The following is a 22301-nucleotide window of genomic DNA, read 5'->3' on the forward strand; positions in this document are numbered from 1 at the left end:
CGTCCCTGACACCTTTACCATTAAAACACAATTACAAAGCTGGCTAACTACTTTTATTTGCTAATTGAATGTCGGTGACTAAAAAATCATTGGCCATTTTTTAACAAGCATCTAAAAATGTACTTGCTCATATTCATGTAGAACAATTTGTGCTTTTTTAAAACTTGGTGCATGATGGTTGCAGCACCCTGTATAGACAGCATTGCACATGTCATCTATTAGAAGGCCTATTCTACGCTCATGTGCAGCGAATCTGTGTGTCTGGGTAGTTTTGGCACCGAGATCTTTGGTGGCCTTCCTGAGAGCACATGCTTACAGCCCCTGTTGAGCCCAAGCCGTCGCCTGGTGATGCATGTGGGCAGAACACAGGTTTTTGTTCGGCGCTTGGTAGCCCTGCACACAGCTGCACTCATCGTCATCATAACATCCTTCAAGGTCTCCTTGCTCGTGACCTTTTCAAGCTGCTTGGAAAGTTTTGCTGCATACTTTTTGCATGTGGCGTCATCACCAGCCAGACTTTCGAGCCGCTGGAATGACATGGCCAAGCTATGGAAATAATTTGGCTCCTGAAATGGCAAAGAACAAGTGCATTATTAGAGCCTGAACGTCAGTTTAAAAAGTGAAATGCACTGAATGCCCACGTGCAGTTGTTCCATTAAGAGGAAGAGTAATGCCAAATCTATGATGGGGTACCCTAATGTGACCGGAATTTTTTCAAAAGCGACCTTATCACCTTGAAGGTACTCTCCATTACACTTCATACATTGGTCCAATCTGCAATTCCATTCCTCCAAACATATTTAAACCTAGTCTGTTTTGATGGCCTAATAGCCCCTCTCTCATTCTTTCTCTCACCTCTTCTACGTCGTGAAACGTCGTGAAACCACAGTCCTTTCATATCATACTTCATCCAAGAAACAAAAAAAGTGGCACAGAGCAAGGTCAGGTGAGTAAGTGGCACAAGCAATTGCAGATTGGACAAATGTAATACATGTAATGGAGAGTACCTTCAAGGTGATAAGGTTGTTTTGTAAAAAATAAATACATAGCTTTTTAAAAATAATTCTGGTTGCTTTTGAGTACCTCCTCGTATAAAAGTACAAACTAAAATGTTGCTCTCCCAAATACATATGCAATTCTAGATCCTATTATACTCAATAAAGAAGTTCCGCCACATGCCTTATTCACTGACTGAGCTGCTGGCGATGCTTGGCTTGAAGGGCCAGGGCTTGCCAATTCTGGTGGGGGTGCTGGGCTTGTGGCAGGAGCATCTATAGGCGTGCCAGCTGTCTGAATGCTATGGCTCTGGAAGGTGTCAAAAATATTAATGTTGGGACATTCTTTATCAAATGCCAGCCAACCTAGTTCATGGCGTCCTACTTTGCTCAGCAATGGGGCATTAGGGAATGTTGCGCCCACCATCTTGAAAATAAGTGCCTGATGTTTGCAGAATGCACCTCGTTGTCCAGAACGACACGAGCACAATCCAATCTGGGCAAATACATCATACGATTTTTCTTTTTTGGTGCAACTTGAGACCGTGTAGTGATCGTCGCCAACATGCACGACAAGTGGCTGTGCTTCTTCGGGCAATATTGTCAGCGGGCTTTCATAAAAAAGCCTATGGTCAGCCACTTGCTGGGTTGCATGCTGCCATATTTTGTCTTGGACGTACTTCTCGAAGACAACGGCCACAAATTCGACAAGTGCAACAACACTGAATGCCTCTGTCCGGTATGAAACAATGTCTTTCAGGACCCGGACTGATGCCTCTGAGTAGCTATTTGTATCCCGTCCCCTTGTCTTCATGTTTAGCCGGAAGAGAAGCACCCATTCCTCTTCATTTTCAAGAATCGTCTCTACATGGGCTATATAACCAGCATGTCCCTGGCAGTGGAGCCCTTCCTTGGCCACCTCCAACAGCTCTGGTGTGTCAGCATACATGATCTATGTTAACAGAAAAAAAGAAACAAAAATGTTACCGTGAAAACAAAGGCATAATGTTCAAAATCTGAAAACATCAACATGCACTACAATCACACTGTATAATGCTCATTTACTAAAAAATTATTTCCTACAGACTCTATTTTGGCAGCAAATTGGTACTCCTTGAACAATATCAAAAGATTGTTTAAAATGTGTCATCGTTTTTTAGAAGGTTACAAAGTACTACATGCACTCGAAATTGTAAAGACTCAGCTTATCACGGCAGCTCTATTTAAAACGGCCTGATCACAGTGGAAACACTTCATCCGTACGAATTCACCCAAATCATGTCCCAATGTCTGTGTGCCATTTCTGAAATAAGTAGGACGTCTGCCAGACATCCATTTTCAATTATCTTGCTACGGATGTTCCTAGGATTATGCCCATGGACATATTTAGCATATCCAACCATGCACATTCAAGAATATTGCATGTGGATCTTTTCTGGTTTACACATGAATAGACTGTCCTGCAACAAAATTTGTCTTTGAGTTTCTCCATAAGAGCATTATGTCTTCTCATAAATTAGAACTACAATCGGAAGCTGCCATGTAAGCAGCTTGTGTGTACGTCATACCTTGTGAATTTTCTGATGCAATTTACTTTGAAAACTCCCGTTTGTTCAATAGGCCACTTGTGCCTGGCAGAAGGCCTAGAAGAATTATGTATACTACATTTCCCCACACATGTCTGCATGTCTAAGATGAGCATGCAATGCATCTGTTCTTAATACAAGCATACTCTGCCTGTTGCATCTGTCACACAGCATGTGCTGCTAACATAATAGATGTATTTATGATGTTCCTCGCGAACAGGCAAGAGATGTCCGCGGAGCATGAAAAGTGCAGACAAACGATAGTGTGAGGGAAGTTCACAGGACGCATTCGACACATCTCTAGGATATCTATGTCCTGGTCTATGTTTATTCCTACTCTATATAAATGACTTAGTTAATATTACAAACACCCTTTCATTTGTATTTATTATATAATGACAACATGTCCGTGTTTTTTTTACGTGTAGCTACTTTGACAAAGCCACTCAAATTGAGTGCACAAAACATCAAGTCCATGTTGCTGAGGTGACTAGACCAAAAAAATGGATTGTTTTCATACATTTGCACGTTGTAGTGATGTTGAAGAATAAGACGGTGGCACAACTGCAAGTCAAGAAACTTTCTATTGAGCAAACTTGTGCCCACAAGACAACTAACACTAAAGCACAACAAAAGTGGTGAGTACCGGTGACAATCGTCAATATCTGGTCCGTGGGTCAGACGCATTGGCTGTTTGACTTGACTCATGAAAGGTTCCAGCTTAGTTGCTGTACACGCACAAGTTTTAGAATACAAAGCTGTTTGCGTCACACATACCTAATGCACACCTTTTTTCCGATAACACGGGTCCAAAAATTGCATGCAAGTTAGAATCAAGTATGACCCTAAATCCACATTACCATATCACCATTGGCATTCGAAAATGGCTGCCTCGTACACGCTTCTAGCCTAGCTGCCGTAGCTTCCTCCATGTGAATACCTCCATGTTGTACGTGTAACCAGGTGTTGGTGTAACCTAGTCTACCGCCTGTCTTCCCATTTATTCAATCAGCATGGAAGCGCCGACTGCAAAGACACCCCAAGTCCACCATGATGCTGCATTTAAAAGGAAAGTTATGTGCGCGGAGACGGACGAAAATCAGGCCGCATCATGGGTGTCCAGAGTTCCCGAAACTTGCCTGCGAGATTGGCGCAAGCAGAATGAGAATATTTTTGCCAGCAAAGCAACAAGGAAGGGTTTCAGTGGGCCGAAGCAGGGCCGCTTTGCCGAAATAGAAGAGCTGCTCGTGGAATACATGCAAGAGCAGCAAGCGGCACAGCGGCCTGAGATGACCGGTCTGCTCAAAGTATGGGCGATGCAGTTTCCTACAGAAAGGACTAATGCGGAGTGACTTCAAAGCGAGAAGGTGCTGGTTATCAAATTTTATGAATAGAAAAGGCTTTTCTCTTTAAAGGCGGACAGGGATATGCCAAAAATTGCCCGAAGAATACGAAGAGAAATTGCACAGTTTTCAGCGGTAAATTTTTGAAGTTGCGCCATAGAAACGGCTACCACTTTGTATAGATTGGAAATGCCAATCAGACGCCGCTCTACTTTGGCATGCCTGCCACCACAATCGTTGAAAAGAAGGAGGCCAAGCAAGTGCACGTTTTGTATTTCAGCCACGAAAAAAAAGTAGAGTCACCGCAATGCTTTGTTGCACTGCGGATGGGCACAAGCTGCCCCCGTATCTTATCTTCAGACGGAAGACACTCCCGAAAGGAATCGTGTTTCCGAGCGGCGTGATTGTGCACACAAATTAAAAAGGTTGGCTAACTACGGACTTGGTCGCTGACTGAATTGATAACGTTTGGCGGAAGAGACCCGGCGGCAGTTTGGGTCTACATGGGATGCTTGTGCTCGACACATTCAGGTGCCACCTTGACCAGTGCATCACAGACAAGCTGGCTGCATGCAACACCGACCTCGTCGCAGCTCCAGTCGCTCCACATCGCAGCTCCAGCCGCTCGATGTTTGTCTGAACAAGCCAGTGAAAGAATGAATTCGTGCGCTCTACACCGTATGGCTTGTCAGTGACTTCCACGAATTCACACCCTACAATAAAATGAAGCGTGCCTCGCTGCAGGACTTTGCTGGATGGGCGAAAGATGCATGGTGCACAATCCCATCTGCCATGGTCAACAAGGCCTTTAAAAAGTGCGGGATTTCGAATTACATGGACAACACTGAGGATGAAATGCTTTGGTCTGTTGATAGCGATAAGGAGTTGTCTGATAGCAAAGACGAGTACCGGCGCAGTGAAAATCTTGGTGGCAAGGTAGGCCGTTTCCACTTATGTTTTTATTCATCGCAACTTTAGTGTATTGGGAATAAATCTGTTTTTTCCAAACGAGAGAAAATAGTATTTTTGTATGAAAGCATGAGGTGCGCAGTATTGTACTCTTTTTTTTTTATTTTTTGGTCACGGAAAATGGATGCACGTTACAATCGAGGGCACATTAGAATAAATACAGTAATCTGATTACAAAAGGTTTATCAACAACAAAGAAAACAGACATGATCGGCTATAAGAATCAATAGTGTTCTGATACATGCAGCATGTCTGTGCCAAGCGTAACATTTAACATTTGTTGGCCGGTGAAAAGTGGCCACTGGAGAAAAATAATTAAGTACATGTGTCAGTGCCCCCCTCTTGAAAAGCGAAAAACAAAACCACCCGCAGTAAAGAAAAACAACACATCAACAAGGAAACGAAGTCCCAAAGTTCTTCAGCATGTGTAGAAAGGCTTAAAACAGACCACATTGACGACTTCAGGTCATACGTGGTGCCACTGTGATTGCGTAATGCCATCCAGCATCACCTCATAATTCAGTGCGCCAAAACGTCGAAGGACCTTGTATTGTCCAAAATGATGTCCAAGTAGCTTTTCACTCAGTCCACGATGGTATATTGGTGACCAAACCAACACATAGTTACTGGGCAGGTATTCCACATAGCATCGTTAACGACTGTAGCCTTGGGGATCAGTCCTTTGCAGATTCTTGATGCACAGGCGAGTGAGCTGTCGCACTTCTTTGGCACGCAGGAGATAGACTGCGACATCAAGGTTGTCTCCATCGGTGATGGTGTGGCTTGTTTAAAAAAGGAACCATGCCCGATGGTTCCTTCTGTAAACCAGCTTACATGCCGTCATCTGCGTCACTCCTTGCACGGCCATGTTTAGCGAATGTCGCATATGAAAGGACAGCATCCCATGTACAGTGTTCGACGTCCACATACATTGCCAACATGTCAGCAAGCGTCTTGCCCAGGTGTTCTGTTAGACCATTCATCTGCAGATGGTAGGCGGTTGTCCTCCATTGACTTGTCTGGCTGTACTGCAGGATGGCTAGAGTAAGCTCCGCTGTAAAAGCTGTCCCTCTGTCGGTGATAAGGACTCCTGGGGCACCATGTCCCCCATAGCAAGATATTCTCAACAAAAAATTTCGCCACTTCCGCCATGCTAGCTTTGGGCAGCGCTTTCGTTCTGGCATAGCAGGTAAGATAGTTGGCGGCTACAGTCATCTACTTGTTTCCAAATGTTGACATCAGAAAGGGCCCTGACAAGTCCATCCCAATCTGCTGGAATTACTGGCATGGGGGTTGAATAGGCTGTATCAATCCCCTTGGCCTTGCCGGTGACGCCTTGCATCGCTGGCAGTCTCGACAGCTCTTGATGCAGTGTGTGATGTCGGTGGTTAGGCACAGCCAGTAATACTTCTCCTGTACCCTCGAGAGTGTGTGGGAAAACCCAAGGTACCCAGCGATCAGATCATCATGCAGGGCATGCAGACCCTCTGACAGCAGTGCTGACTGCACAACAGGAAGGCAGTTAGCACATGCTGGGGAAAAGTTCTTCACCAGGACCTCATGGTGCAAGGAAAACGAAGGTAATCTATGCCTAAATGACCTTCAGACAAAGTCTGTCTTTCCTTCCAAGTACTCGGCAAGGCTTCTTAGATCCAAATCTAAGATCCAGATCCGTCACTACTGCTTGACAAAGTGTGTCATGCTTCTACATGATTTACGCACTTCTTCATGATTTGTTCAGACGGTGCTTATCGATGCAGAAGTGCTGAGTTGCATCCTTCGTTTTAACTAAGACCACAGGAGATGGCCATGGACTGTTCGATGGCTGGATAATTTTGTCGTGCAGCATTTCATCAACTAGTTGCTTTATGGCTTCTCGTTTTCATATCGAAACGCTGTACAGGCTTTGATGGAGTGGTCGAGCACAACCTTTGGTTATTATGCAAGCTTGGCAACTGATGTTTCTCGAATTTTTGATGTTGCCAAAAAGCATTTTTTGTACCAGGGTGGAATACTTTGAAGCTGTTCCTGTTTACTCTAGGGAAGACATGAAATCATGTCAAAAGCTGGTACAGGAACTACTAGGGCCGTGGAGATAGCAGTGGTGGAATATGAGAGGACAAAGGTATATTGCTGGCTTCCACAATTTCCACAATGTATGCCCTTGTTGTGCCCTTGTTGAGGTGTTTGTACTCCTGGTTGAAATTTGTAAACATCACTTTCTCTCTTCTGCCGCGCAGTCGAGCAATTCCTCTTGCGATTCAAATTTCACAGCTGAGCAGTAGATGTTGGTAGCCCTCAATGATACCTTCTACTTCTGCACGTATTTTGGTTCTTACAGAAACAATGATGCAGGAATGAGGCGGCATCCTGACCTGATCTTCAAGTATGTTCAAGGCATGGTAACTTAAGATTTTTATCAGGCGGTGTTGCTTGGTTCGTGGACAGCGTTATAGACTTAGATCTAAAGTCAGTAGCTGCACCGTGTTGGCTTAGGAAGTCTATGCCGAGCATTATGTCTCAGGACGTAATCCTTGCCAGAGAAATAAACAGCACCCATTTTCTTTTTCAAGCAGGGTGGCTTCCTTTGCATCAAGCCAGCATATACCTGAAGCTCAATGTTGCAGAAGATTTTTTTGCTGATGTGTGAAACATAAATAGCGTTTGTGATTGCGTCTTATGTCAGCATTTTATTTGACAACCTAAATGGCAAGGACAGGAGATGCTCACTTTTGGCATGCCCACAGAATAAGAGGTGTTCTTTGCCAGGCATTTTCTGGGAAATGCCCCTGTAGTTCACATGCCACCTATTTCCCAACCAGTCCACGCACAGCTGTTCAACATACAGCATGAGTGCCACGAGTCAAGAGAAACGGGGCATGCGCAACGTAAGCAACAAGAGAGGAGCATGCCTGCTGCCATACAGACAACACAAGAGTATCAACGCGACGTGACCGCGAAAGAATACTTTTGACAACAGGGATGCTCTCAACAAGGCGCAGTAGTGCCGCCTGGCTGACATTGTGGAGAATACAGCATGTTTCGAAGATTAATCAGCTCCAACTAGCCTAGTTTGCCACTATTATCATGACTGCATGTACAGGATTAAAAAGTAGAATATGATATCTTAATGCTTAGTCAATCCAAGCTAACAGCAGGAAGTCTGTGCCTCATGTACCTTCTGCCTCATACCTGCTACTCAAAAATCATTTATTATTAGTGAGGGACACTGAAGTTGGCATGAAAACCAAGTTCTAAAGCAAATGAAAATACTGAATGCTCTAACCTCAGCATTTTCATAGCCATTGAAACCTTGTCAAGTTCTACAGCACACCAGCTGCAGTAACCTCGGAAGAGTAGAAATTTGGGCCAATTGGAGAGACTAATTTGATTACAGTGAAGCGTGACAGACGGGACAAAGGACAACGGGTCATGTTTTGTCTGTCTCACCTTTGTTTGTCGCGTATGTCACGCTTTACCATACTCGAACGTCTGTAGTAGCTTTAGCGACTACTGAGCTTAAGGTGATGGCTTCGATCTTGGCCACAGCAACCACATTTCAATGGCAGTGAAATACACAAATGTTTGTGTACTTAGATACAAGCTTCATATAAAATTACTACAGGTGGTGAGCTTTTATCTGCAGTCCCCTACTACGACGTGCCTCACAGTCATATTGTGGCTTTGGCACATAGAACACCAAAATTTAATTTTTTTTTATATCCTGTAGGATAAGCACACATGGAACACAAATATAGCATGCATAATTTGTTTTACAGAGTGCCTTCAAGTATGCAGTTAGGGAACATAGACAATGATGCCCTGAAAAATGCGCCTTGCAGCAGTATTTTAACAATGATTAAATGGGCATGCAGATCACTAACGTACATTTTTTTTTATTCACAGACCTTTTACTCCTGTAAAAGAGCTCTATTCTATATCTTCGGGTCAAATAATTGAGATGTACATTGCACACACGAGTTGCAGTGCTCATTTACATAAATAACTTTTTAATTGAAGGCAAATGGCGCTGTAGAGGAATTGAAGGCAGGCATTAGCTTAAAGGGACACTAAGGGGAAAAATGATTTCTTCTGCATCAGTAAATTATTTTTCTACAACACCAAAAACACCACTCTTACAACGATAAGACGTCTGGTAAGCCAGAAAAAGCGCAAGAACGAAATACGGGTGGCGACGCCTACTTAAGTTCTCGCACCTGGGGGCTGTGATGTCTTGGATTTTGATGGCATCTTCTAGGGCCTACTAACTATATATAGCGGTACAGATTGACTACATTGTGTTCTAAAGGAACCAAATATTAAACATGGCAAGTTTCGGGAACCTTTATTCAGCCAACGCGGCCCAAATACGAGAACATACTTTGGAATCCCTGACGTCACGCTGACGTACAGGCGCTGGGATTTCGGGGCGGAATTCAAATACTGATACTTGGACCTTCATTTTCTCATCTAATAATCAAAATAGTTTTTTGAAATGACTGCCTGCAGGATTCTCAAACAATGCTTCATTAGTCGAAACTGATTTATTGTTTCGCTTTAGTGTCCCTTTAACGGTCATGACACTATTATCGTCCAGCTTCAATTTTGCAATTGTAACGTGCTATTGTATCAAATACGTGATCACTAATCTACTAAACGCTACTATAGTTATCCCCTGAAGAAGTTGTCAGTGCACACATTAACAGTAATTTGCAGGTAAACTTCAACCTAATATACAGCCTAATATTGTTTATGCCAGTCATCAGATTTTTTATCAGCATCTAACCACTTACTCAAATTCAGTGCCTGCTGAAAAGTGTATCTTCTTAAGATATTTTAGCTTTAGCAACTTACCTTCTGGAAAACTGCTAAGAGTTGCTTTCTTTGTTCTGGGCTGACACCGTGCTTGGCCATTGTCAGCCAACGCCATTCCGATTGAGCCATGTGGAAATGGTAGAGTAGTTGTCTCACTTCAGGCCACGTTTCTCGCAGTGCCGCCTTTTGTGCGGCACTGTTGTTGGTCATGAAAGCACCCGGTTTCTGAAACAAGCACAACGTAAACGCTGAAGTCATGAGCCTTGAAATCGTGCTTCACATGGGCAGAAGCCTGGCTTTGTTGGTGTGACGTTTCCCTATGCTTACAGCGAAAAACCAAACAGATGGACAGAAAAGATGCAGTTAATGCTTCTGTAGCGTTCTTCTTGTCCACCTTCGCTCTTGCACTGTAAGCCTGTGAAACTGTCAAAACCGATTTGTAGTAGTATAATGTGGTTAAGGCCTGTACTTGTTAAGAAGAGTGTGAATACTTAAACTATCGAATTAACTGAATATTGTCCTATTTGATTCGGTTCTTGGATAGTCACTACTCACAAATTCTAATGTTCTTAAGCAGCTTCTGAACAATTTACTACAACTGTGCACAATCAAGCATGAAATTCATGGAAAAGTGCAATAACTTTCATCCCAGCCATGGGAGAAAAAAAAAGAACTGTCACTAGCAGAGTTCATTGCACTGATTTGGCAGTCAGACTTTTCTAAGCCGCATTATTTGCATCAAAATTTTATTCACACATGGGCAGTGAGCATTGTTTACGAATATTAATGACCTTATGAATATACCTTTCTTTTTCTTATCTTGAATGTATTACTCGTTTTTAACTGTTTTACTATAGGATGTTATGAATATGTTTTAACTTTTTATTGATTTGCTACATAAAGTACTTTTTTGTCCTTTTCAGATTAAATCTAAATATATCTAAATTTCTAATATCTACGTCTAAAATATATAAATTAAATCTAAATATATATGGCCTGTCGTATGATACACCCAACATAAAAACACAGATCAATTATGGAGAGGGTGTTACAAATCGCCATCATGGAAGCTGAAGCTGCAGAGAGCGTGTTGGCATACAAGAGCAACATAACTGAACGAGGTGAAAGCTCAAAACTGTGCAGAGATGGCATTGGTGAAGAGATGAATGTCATCTTTGTTCTGTAGATAATACTCATTCAGTGCCCGCTTATTGGTCAGGGAAAATAAAAGAGATGTAAAGTAGCGACAACGTGAGGAGAAGCAGTAAATCTGCCAAGTTTTTATCCACTGCTGCAGCGTGTGTTATCTAGGTGGTATCTTCAATGCATCACGTAAAGAGTTAAAAAATAATTAAAATAAGAGTTAAATGATGCACTTGTGCATAAGTTTTGAGTAGTCCACAGTTAATGAACTGCCCCTATTTGTTCCTAATGCTCCACTTGTGGCAACATTTATGCAGCGTGTTTTACTATGTGCAGCATACTGATGGAAGCATGCTGATGTGAATGCTAGGACGTGAACATGTTTTGTTTATATCGAAAAAGCCTGTTTGTTTGTTAAAACATTCATTTCAATTCTGGCATAAATTGATTTGTATTCGAATCTGCCTCAGAAATAGCAATTTACCTAATGTGTTGCTTCGTGTAGTGCAACACATTCATTGGCATGCAGCAGCTAATGCTGATTTTTAAGTGACAATTGCCATGGAAAACACTCGCTACCAGGTCTGGGCCATTGATATTATATACCGTCTCCTCATTCACTGATCCATTGATTTTTATTATTATATTCTAGTGCTATATAAAAGTGATGAATTCTTTTTTTTTTTTTTTTGCAGATTCGTCATGCAGATGTATGCAAATGACAGATTGTACTATGCACTGATGGTTGAGAATGTGCACAATACTAAAAGCATATCTCAAGAAAGCACTCTTTCTCTATGCTACACTTCGATGCGCAAAATGAATCCAACATGGCTGCCATATAAACATCCAGCATACAATCTGTGGAGTTACATTTTAGCACATCATAAGCAGCTACCATGCATTGTAGCTATTTGTCTGCATATCAAGAGGTTGCTAGAAGGGTAAGTAAAAGTGACATCCTGCGAACACTAAGTTGACATAAAGCAGGTTGTGAACAATCTAATGCACACTGCAAGCCTTTTCCACTCACATTTCAATGCTACTGTTAGCAAAACCAATTAATATTGCGACACAATTTCAGTACCAGTTTCAAAGTGCGCATTGATGTGGCCGAGCACAATTCCACAAATGATATTACGTTTGTGCCCCAATGCTGCCAATCAGAAAGTTAACAAGTTTGACGTTTAGTTTTTGATCAATGAACAACTTGAAGCTTGCAGCTGCATGTGAAGTGTTGCTAGAAGTATGGCCATGAATCCTTACATCAAGACCTCCGAAGCAGAGCGGATAGGCACTCTTGAAGAGCTGAAAGGCATTTGCATAGCCCTCAGTTGTTTGGGTGTTGTGAATCACAACACCGATTGGTACAGCACCAGCAGCCGTAGCAGTCATCATCACAGTCACAGTGCTGTGGGTTGTGTCACAGGATGTGGTTGAGTCTATGAATATAGTCTCAGATGATGATTCAAGCAGTTGAGCGCGTTGCATTACTGCAGTCACCACGAGAACTGCCCAAGAACCAGAGTCTTCTCCATTGCAGATTCTCACATCAACACCTGCATGGGAATGTCAACATTACTATGGCATAGCCACCCAAGGAGCCACAGACTTTGCGCATTCCGCATACATAACTTTCTGTGCATTGTCTTATAGTAATTGTGGTTCACTACATTTCAAGATATTCTAATATTTATATGTGCTGAACATGGGAGAGCAGGCACAGTGCAGTATCTAGTAATAGACAACCCAATTTTCTTTTATTGTCACAACTAAGCATGAGTTCATATCTTCTTAAAATAAACACAGTATTCATAATTAACAAGAGTCATGACAAGTAACTAGAGCAACAGTGACACCTACAACTGAACTTTGAAGTCATGGAATCAAGAACTAAAACAAAGAAAAAAAGCAGTCGTATACTTCTTGCTTTTTCAGGCAGCACAACTTCATATACTATTTTGAGGATTAATTTTGATTTGAAGACAAATGGGGGTCCCTGTGAACACGTTTATAAATTTAGGAAAGTATCTTAATTCATTTGTTACTGGGCCCTAGGAAATCAGTCGATTTAATTTATAGCTTTTCGACATATTATAGAGCATTGTTGTTTTAATTTTTTGACGAGTAGCACCATGCACCATAAGAAATGATGGCTAGATTTTATTTATTTATCAGACCTCACATTTTTCGGCAAATTGGGAAGTCAGGAAAAATAGAAATGCTCCCTATCCCTAACCATTTAGCTCTGGCTGACTCAGAAACATACACTTTTACATGACAGCAGGTGGGAAGACACAAAAGCTTCTGTCGAGTTCCATAATTTTCCAATCAGACTTCTACGCTGTTTTAGCCAAAGTCTCAAACATTGGCACATGCACAGAAGTGCGTGTATTTTTGATGATTATGTTATCAAGTTAAACTTATTTTTCCACCCTGTGGGTTGCTTTTATCTGTCGGCGCTTCAAGAGTGTATGTACAACTTATTACAAGCAATCTTTCTCGTAATGCGGAGTTTTGACTTGCACAAAAGCATGCAGTCAATTTCAGGCCAGCCTATGGGAGAAGTTTTACTTGCAATCAGGTCTCTCTATTTTGAAACACTGCCTTCGCGAATGCCCTTATTGATTACGGTACAATATCATGCAACATTGTACATTACTCAACAGCACTGTACATGGCATTTGATTGCTCAAACATTGATGACTGCAGCACGAGTTATAGTTGCACAACTAGACTATCTTGCACACAGAAAAGCTGATCGAATGCAATAATCAGGTATGATGAGGCTTGTTCCTGCTCCCAGCCTGACAACGATTTGCTTTGAGAGTCTAAAGAATGCAGTGAAAAAGTATACCGGTCCTTGTTGCATTGAGCAATAACAAAGGTTCCTTGCATTATAAGTACTTCTTTGCTTTTACATTTACAAAGCCACAGCTTTCTCGCATAGCATGAGCATCACTACGGCTAATACTCATGCCAAATTATCAACGACGTTTTTTTGTAGCAAGTGTTTTACAATAAATGCACATGAGTAGAAACTAGTTTATAGCCCTGTTCATCGGTGCACCTTGTTTCCTGTTTACTGTTTATTTTATTGTCTCAATTTTATGAGCAGTTGTGACTTTGGAGAAAAGCCTGATGAGAGTATTAAAATTTGTTTGCATATTCAGGACACTCAATATGGTGCAAACATAAGGTGTGCACAAGTTGTTAATAAATGTCAATGTTTCCTTTCATGATATACAAGACAAGCTCTTGCTTTTTGAACTTGCTTTGCCCTTTTGCATAAAAATTTTATTCAAGTTCATTAATTTTTGTTTTTTTACCACGCAACTGCGTAATGACTACCTAATAATGTGGCATTACCTAAAAGTAGCAAGGTAATATGGTTTTGGCTAGTTTTAGTCAACAATTTATTTTAAAGCACATAAGCTGCTTGAAATGCAGTTTATTTCTGAAAAGAAGTTTTTCACAATGAGATGGCTGCTCGCACGTTGATTGCTAGATTACTTCGATTGCAGTGTAATACTTTTTTACAGCCAACATTTACACTTTTCCAGTTGCTGCCACATTTGGCCATGTTTTAGGAAGCTGCTTATGAAGACTGAATGTAACTAACACTGTCACCTGTCCACTTTCATGCTGCTTTCACGAACACCGAGCCTCTACTTAAATTATGCTAACATCTGCTTCAAAGCGGGAAACTAGCCAGGCAGTTCAAATATTGCTAGCTCACATCATCTGCCAGATCATGTTATGTAAAGGTTTACGTGCATATTCCAGTATAACACATGAAAGGGAACGAAAAATGAAATGCAAGCTGCAGATAATCTTTGTGAGCCAGTTGTTTCAGATTACTGAGGCACGCTTTCAATTACCTTTCAAAAGACGCTTACCTTGTTCCAAGTACTTGGAAACTTTTTCCCGCAACTTTGTGAATGGCTCAATGACTGCACCATGGTGCTCTTGCTGCCACTTTTTATAAAGGTAGTACACAGTCCTTGCCTTCGGGTTAGAGGCACCACTGGTCAAATGCACAAGGTACTCAGGACATTCGGCAGCCAAAAGACCCTCGTGGAGCCGCATAGCCTCCAACGGTGACAAGCCCTCAGAAAAATACCCGTAGAAAAGGGCCCTTGTTTCATCGTTGCAGCGCAGAAGCCGCAAGGCATCAGCACTCTCCACAGGATGATTGTGCTGCTGGGCCAACCTGACGACAGCGCACAGTGGTGGATCCCACCGAAGGTATTTGTCATTTTTCTTTGTATTCCTGTTTACCTTCTTTATTTTTACATCAATCATGGCAGTGCAGCCTGTGGACACCTTCTTTCGACCATGAAGGTGACAACGCCATGTCTTGTGGTACACCATTCTGTAAAATATATATATATATATATATATTTGAAATAAACACAAGATACATTAGCTAAGAAAACAGCATAGCCATTAAAGGTCATTTCATTTCAAACATTCCAGACAGTGAGCTTGAACATCTCAAATGTGTTTAGGCCCAAACTGCCTAAGGCATCTTGAAGATGATGCCAGTAAACTCTTTTATTACTGCACCAACTCAATTTGAGAACCAGTAATTGGTAATTTCTCTCACAAGTTTCAGTGTGTTGAAACTGTTTCTCAGGTACACAACGCCAGCCAATAGGGAGCCCCAGACATGGGCTTTCAGAATCAGTTTTGTTTCTTTTTCTTTCTGCATCAAAAGTGTGCAATTGTTGGTTAACTCAGGCATGTTATATTCAGGTGCCATTTGGCCTTCACCAATTTCAGAAAACAAAAAAATTTTAAAATGTATCTCTTGACATCAAATTCTTATGGCAAAGCATCTGCAGGAAGTCGGGGGACAAAAGTGCTAAATTATGATCTCACGGCAAATTGGAAGAAAATGTAAGCAGCTGTCCGCTGGAACCTTAGGGACCCTGGAGATCTTGCACAACCATCTTTATTATAATCTCAGGCATTCTTCTGAGGCCTCCGTTTGACAATGCCATTTCTATTTTTGCATGCTAAATGATCCCACTGCAGTACATATTTGTATAAGGTGTAGCTTGCTAAAGCACACCTGCCACTATTTTAATGCACATAAAGCCCTTGCTGGTAAGTTTAGGTTTCAACTTGCAAGCAGCTTTATTTCTTTGAAGCACGTTTCAATAGATCTGCCCAACAAACTAAACTGTGCATTCTTGCTGTTTTTAAAAACAGTTGCCATTTCAGACGAGCACCAACTTTGGCTAGTTAAACACTGAGCTTGAACTACACCTGCTGAGGCTTCGCACTGAAATAGGCGAAGACCTTCCTACTTGAAAAACAGTACCAGAACTTCACCATCGACACAGGCAGCTTCAGAAAGGGCACAACTGGAAGCTGTGCTATTGGAGCATAATGTTGAATAATAAAGGGATGGAACTGCAGTCTTTGTCCAAGTTGAGAAACTGTTTAACTGCATGGCATGGCCATGGCTAAGACCCAAATTTATATTTTTTATTCAAAGGCCAGCTTTGTGCCGAGGAAATTTCTCTATAAACACTTTCTAGGAATATTTATCTGGTAAACACATTCATTCGAACGCCTGATAACGAAGTGCTTCGGACCTGCAAAATCCTTCATAGACAAGTAATTTCATTATACACGTGTTTGCTGTATGTTGCTCTTGCTGTAAAGGCGTTCGACTGTACTCTGTTATTTAAGTGCGGATTAGATTCCTGGCCACTGGGGTGCACTTAAATGTTGACTTAGCATACTTTGGTTCTTTTTTTTTTTGCAACTCATGCATTAGGAAGCACCAATTAGTTTCTTATGATTTATTTTGCTGCACTATATGTTAAATTATTGCCTGCGGCAACGAATGTCTTTCTTTTTTTCGACTCCCATAAAATGACCTTTTTACTGCTCAGACATCGACCATCAATACGCTGCCGCAACACTGCCTGCAGTTCAGAGCGCTTCAGGAGAAACATCTGGCTGAGAACGTTGATGACTTATTTAAAGAATATTGCAAAAACATAAGTATTGTTACACAAACTTCCTCAAGTAAACCTTACTTCACCTTCCTAATCGAATGCATGAATACTAGCAAGATCCTCACTACACAGTACATTTGAAATGTGAAACTATTTGCAATGTAGAAAAATGTCTGGCATATTTAGCCTCCGAGATCCAAATTATTTTATTTACCTGCCCCTCCCTCCTCTTTTTGACCAAACTATAACCCCCAATGGTACATACTTTAATTAAAGTAAAGATATCCTAACAAATTTCTCTCTGGAAACATAATTATCGCATGAGAAGGCAATATTCTATGAAACGTGAAATTTGTAAAGTTAAGCACAATATGTGAATTCTACCTATGCTTTTCTTTGCTTTTTTATGAAAATCTCATCTCAGTCAGTGTGCAACATGTCATAGCAAACTGGCAATTAAAGATGCCTTAACAGCAGAATTTAATGATCAAGCATAATTTAATCGGGACAAATTGGCCATATGACAGAGTGAATAAGGTGGACTACACTGAAGGAGGATGGTGCCTAATGAAGCCATGCATCGATTACTACATAAAGATAGGAAAAAATATATTTACATCAACCAATTTGTGAAATCGGGGATATCACACAGTTGACCTAAGCCGTTTCATTAAAAAAAAGTAGCAGTTTCACCCAAAAGGCAAAGCCTCGATTGCGATAACAAATTAGTGGACAGCTATACCAAGTAAGGGCAGTAGTTTTATCGGCCGTAAAAACTTGTAAACATAGGCATACTAACTAAATTAACGAGCATGGTGTCATGCACACGCAAGCAAACATGAACACATCTCACTATGACCGCGGAAACTCGCTGTCATAACGCTGAAGTGAGGAAGCGCGGCAGCAGCAGCGAGCGAATTGACCTTCGTGCTGCCTCTCGCTTCAACGCCAACTAAGCGGCGAGAACACAGCGCACACGCAGCTACGAGCCTTCGGCGCTCCCAGGCTCCGTACTGATCGCACATCGCTTTCAAGATAGGGCGCGCGCGGCTGACTATAGTCATCGCTTCCAAGATTCTAGGACTCGCGCGACCGCACTCAGCCTCCATCGATTGAGATTGAGCCACCGTCGCCGGCTCACACTCGCACGCTTTCACTCGCACCTACAGCATACGGCTTGTGGTCATGGTGTTATCGCACTTGGACTTGATACTGAATATCACAGCGACGCCGAAGGCTGAAATGCGCCTGGAGTGGCCATATCACTGCTATGGCAATATACGCGCCGACTCGTATACCGCCGCGCAATGTGGGCTAAACAAGAGCTCATATCGCCGCAAGCCAGGTACAAAATAGCTCTAAACGAATGCCAGAACACTTTCTTTATGTTTGGGTGCGCGCGATGTAACAGAAGACAGCGGATGCACATATGTTCCACGACAGTGGCATCTTTTCACTTCACCGCAATACATTGCGTAAACTTCACCGCGTGGCACTGATGTATTGAGGCAAAGCGAACTTTAAGGAGGCGAACTAAATTGATGCAACGCGCTTTCCCTGCGCGCGGCGGTGGCGAAAGAACGCGCAAGTTCTTGCGGGAGGGTCTCCAAGACATGAGCTAGATCCCGCATCAGGTCAGCGGCTTAAATTATCGGCTCTTTAGTGCCTGCAATCAACCCAGGCATAAAGTATAGCCCTTTTCCGATTTCTCACTGCCGCTTTAAGCGCGGATATTGCGAGGCAAAAAGCGTTATATATATATATATATATATATATATATATATATATATATATATATATATATATATATATATATATATATATATGCGTGTGTACTTTTAGAGCGCTGAACTTCTTTTATTGTAAAGAATTGTGGCGTGTCGTCGGTTTTCACCTGCCGGTAATCATGCAGTGCGGCGAAGCACTACAGTATTTGGCTGGCTACAATTTAGTGCTTCGCCATGCCACACTTTCCAGAGGAGCGAGGCGGGGGAGTTTTCCTCCCACGACAACTATATGCGGTGCTTCATGTAAGCTCGTGCAGTGCACGAGCACCATCATCATCAGCCTATTTTTATGTTCACTGCCAGGACGAGGCGATCTTCAACGCAGATTCCAATTTGCGCCTGCAAATTTTCTAATTTCCTCACCCCACCAAATTTAATGCCGTTTTCGACTGCATGCCCATCCATTCCCATCTAAAAACCACTAAAGAAAAAAGAACAGGAAGAAGGCCGTCTGACGAGCAGACGGTACCACATACGGACGATTCTGCAGGGCATACACAGCAACTGTGCAAATACAGATAACTTCTGCAGAGCATACACAGCAGCTGTGCAAATACAGATAACTTCAAAACGAGATCATGCACGACACACAAGCAGGAATGTTCGCGCAGATAGAAAAATTGCACTTACTTCTGGCACTTCTCTTCCTTGGACACGCTGTACACACACCACTGAGTAAGAGTCGCAGCGCTGTAGCGCTTCACCCACTCGCCAGCGGTTTCCTCACCGGTAATGTCCATTCGCAACACCGTGACTTGGTCCGATGACGCTGAAACATCCTTGAAGCACCGCCAACCGAAGCCGAAATGTGTTTCTTCGGACGCATCACCACGTGTGGCTAATGTCATGTTTGAACTCGAAGCGTTCTCGCCATGCATCACCAGAGGGTTGAAAACAAGCTAGCTTGACGACACACAACTCGCGAAACCATGCGAGAACGCCAGAGCGTACTCAACGCTCCGCGCCTGAAAACGAAAAGTCGATACCACGTTTTTCACTATGCCCCGACACACGGGAACTTCCCCCCGTGAACAAAGCAGGCAATGGCCTGAAATATACGCGTGAAGCTACTTCAATCGGTCGTTCCTTTTTGCGTGCGTGTGTGTACGCGTACACCATCGCTACAGCAGCTATCTCAACCACGATCTCTACTAGAGAGTGTACTAGACGATGGTAGTGTATCCCGAACGGCGCTCTCCCGCTGAGGCGCCGCGTGTGGAAAAATTGTGCGAGGGCGCTGCGAGCGAACTAAGGTGGGGCGCAGACGCGCTTCGCGACATATTCAACGTAATTTCGCTGGGGCGCTGAGACCGATTGAGCGCATACGCTAGTATAATGGCGCTTTATTTCAACTGCAAATTTATACTGACACCTTTTTTGCTACGTGCACATGTCTGACGCATGGGTTATACAACATGACGTCTTCAATTTTGATGTCGTTGTCTAGCGCGCCGTCTGCTAGGGAGCGAGCCCGCGTTCGCTGCGCGGACGCTGGCAGACGTCCAGTTTTTCTCGCAGAAAGTCAGTGCAGTAAATTTTTTATGGCTTTACTTGCTTTGGTGCGCCCACGACTCTTGTCCACCGGAACCAATTGTAACTTTGGCCAGGTGAACTGCTATATTTAACATTGTTTTCTAAAAGTAACACGTAATTTTTGCCACAGAAGCCGCCTATCTGCAACATGAAACAACGTAGGGAAATTTTGTTGATATCGTGTCATGGATATCGCGATAACGCGCGCTTCTTGTTGGTGGAATATTGATCAGGGACAATTATCAAATAAAACAATATTGTAGCGAAATAAACCAGGTTTATTAAGTGCGCGGCGCGAAGAGATGCGGATGATCAGTGCACTTCTAGGTAAATCTCAGAGTACATAGACATATATATCCATGATATATATGTAAGAGAAAAATCACCAAATATTCTAAATACACTTATTGAAAACGGCGAAAACTCCCGACCGGAATAAGCGTGTTTCTTTTAAAAGCTGCACCAGGCTCAGGTGAACCAATTTCCGAGAAATGGAAACAAGACAATTACTGCAGACGTTATATGAACAACAGTGTTAGGGAAAAGATACTGCCTCTGTATATGTCAGACTGAATCGGTGAGACCGTGAAGTCATTACCAATGTAATCTCCGTGGCTTGTCTGGCGATCTCCTTCAACGTGCCAGCAGGCGAAATGAAGTAGAAACATCTAATTGAATGGTATTTGCTATTCAGATCGTATTCGACTTCAGAATGCGCTATTAAATATCACCGAATAGCCGTTTCCGTTCGAATGTAACGCATAACGGCGCTTTTGGAGTCTCGAAGGTGAGGGGCCGATGCAAGTGAGGACGAATGATTGTGCTGCTGGAGAACCGTGGCCATTGCGCAGAGGCGCACCATTTCCTGAGAGAATTAACGCACGGATGCTAATCAATTCTGCTGAATAAGTTCCTAGCTGTCATTCAATATAAACGCCCCGTTTTAGGGCAGCCTGTAAACTTTACTCAGGCAAGGAAAACGTTTTTCTTTCTTTTTTTTTACAATTTCACTATGTCTGCAACCCATTAAAACTGGGGGTCGAATTTGGTACCACACTTACCTTCGCCAACAATCACAAGCAGATCTGCATATATTTCTACGCGTATGTGAGACTTGCCTTTCCATTATTTGCTTCATTATTGACCTTATATGATAGTGCACCGGATAACTCCAATTAAGCAGCAGTTTATAATACAGAAGCTGGCTTAGTTGAGCGGACGTACAATTCGGAATGGCATTGCATTTAGGTATGAAATATAAGGTAAGCGTAACACGTTTTTCTCAAAAATCAGACTTTGGAACAATTTCTTTCGTTTACGCCCCTAGAAACAAGCCGAAGGACGCAGCTACATTCCTTTTTTTTTTAAATTAAACATATTCTGGCGTTTTACGACTGGCGATATGATTAGGAGGCACCCTGCTCGGTTCCCACCACCTGGGGTTCCTTAACGTGTACCTAACAGAAGTACACGACTGTTTTTTTTTTTTCCATTTCGTTCCCATCCAACTCCGCGAATTGAACCCGTGAGCTCGAGTTTAGCAGCGCAATGCCATACGTTTGTAAACAGCTACCGCGCCACCTTTTTTTTTTTTTTTTTTAAGCGTGGACTGGGGGGGAGGGGGACAAAAAAATTCGCACGGCTTACGACCAAAGAATAGCATATATAATGGCTACCTGCAACTGTTTTCGGCGCCCGAAGCTCCGACCGCATTAAAAGAACCCGTACCAATTACTCCGCATTCTGTTACGAGAGGAAGACAGAAGGATGGACGGAATGTTGCACTGCAGTAATATATATATATATATATATATATATATATATATATATATATATATATATATATATATATATATATATATATGTGTGTGTGTGTGTGTGTGTGTGTGTGTGTGTGTGTGTGTGTGTGTGTGTGTGTGTGTGTGTGTGAAGAAAGGGGGTTAACCGAGGGGCTCGATTTTTGTTAACACACAGAAGCATCGTATCATCGGTACAGCATCGCACGCGTAATGCTAAGACGTGGGATCGTTCCCCACCTGCGGCATGTTTTTTCACCCACTTTCATTTCCAATAATTTATCATTTCTTTAATTCATTTAATAAGTACAAGTAATTTCCCCTATGTTGTCCTTGCTGTCAATGTGTGTTGGCTTCTT

At 42.4% G+C, this 22301-nt stretch overlaps 2 protein-coding genes across 3 annotated transcripts in view; both read right to left on the reverse strand.

The window, feature by feature from the left end:
• LOC142557089 (uncharacterized) overlaps positions 1-22301 on the reverse strand; it is a 42059-nt gene that overhangs the window by 17538 nt on the left and 2220 nt on the right. The window lies entirely within an intron of this gene.
• LOC142557087 (uncharacterized) lies at positions 37-21717 on the reverse strand. The gene is made up of 6 exons (XM_075668681.1): positions 19244-21717; positions 14751-15226; positions 12118-12410; positions 9748-9933; positions 1180-1947; positions 37-566 (listed from the first exon to the last, which is right to left on the reverse strand). The coding sequence occupies exons 1-6, from the start codon at positions 19489-19491 to the stop codon at positions 228-230; spliced, it is 2310 nt and encodes a 769-aa protein (XP_075524796.1). The 5' UTR covers positions 19492-21717; the 3' UTR covers positions 37-227.

Source organism: Dermacentor variabilis, chromosome 9 (genome assembly GCF_050947875.1).
Source record: "Dermacentor variabilis isolate Ectoservices chromosome 9, ASM5094787v1, whole genome shotgun sequence".
Taxonomy (NCBI): Eukaryota; Metazoa; Arthropoda; class Arachnida; order Ixodida; family Ixodidae; genus Dermacentor; species Dermacentor variabilis.

Excerpts from the sequence above, each read along its gene's own strand:
- LOC142557087 (XM_075668681.1), bottom strand. The coding sequence starts at position 19,491 with ATGCATGGCGAGAACGCTTCGAGTTCAAACATGACATTAGCCACACGT. Across the intron at positions 12,411-14,750 it reads TTCCAAGTACTTGGAACAAG|GTGTTGATGTGAGAATCTGC; the intron begins GTAAGCGTCTTT and ends ATTCCCATGCAG. Across the intron at positions 1,948-9,747 it reads TCTTAGCAGTTTTCCAGAAG|ATCATGTATGCTGACACACC; the intron begins GTAAGTTGCTAA and ends CTGTTAACATAG.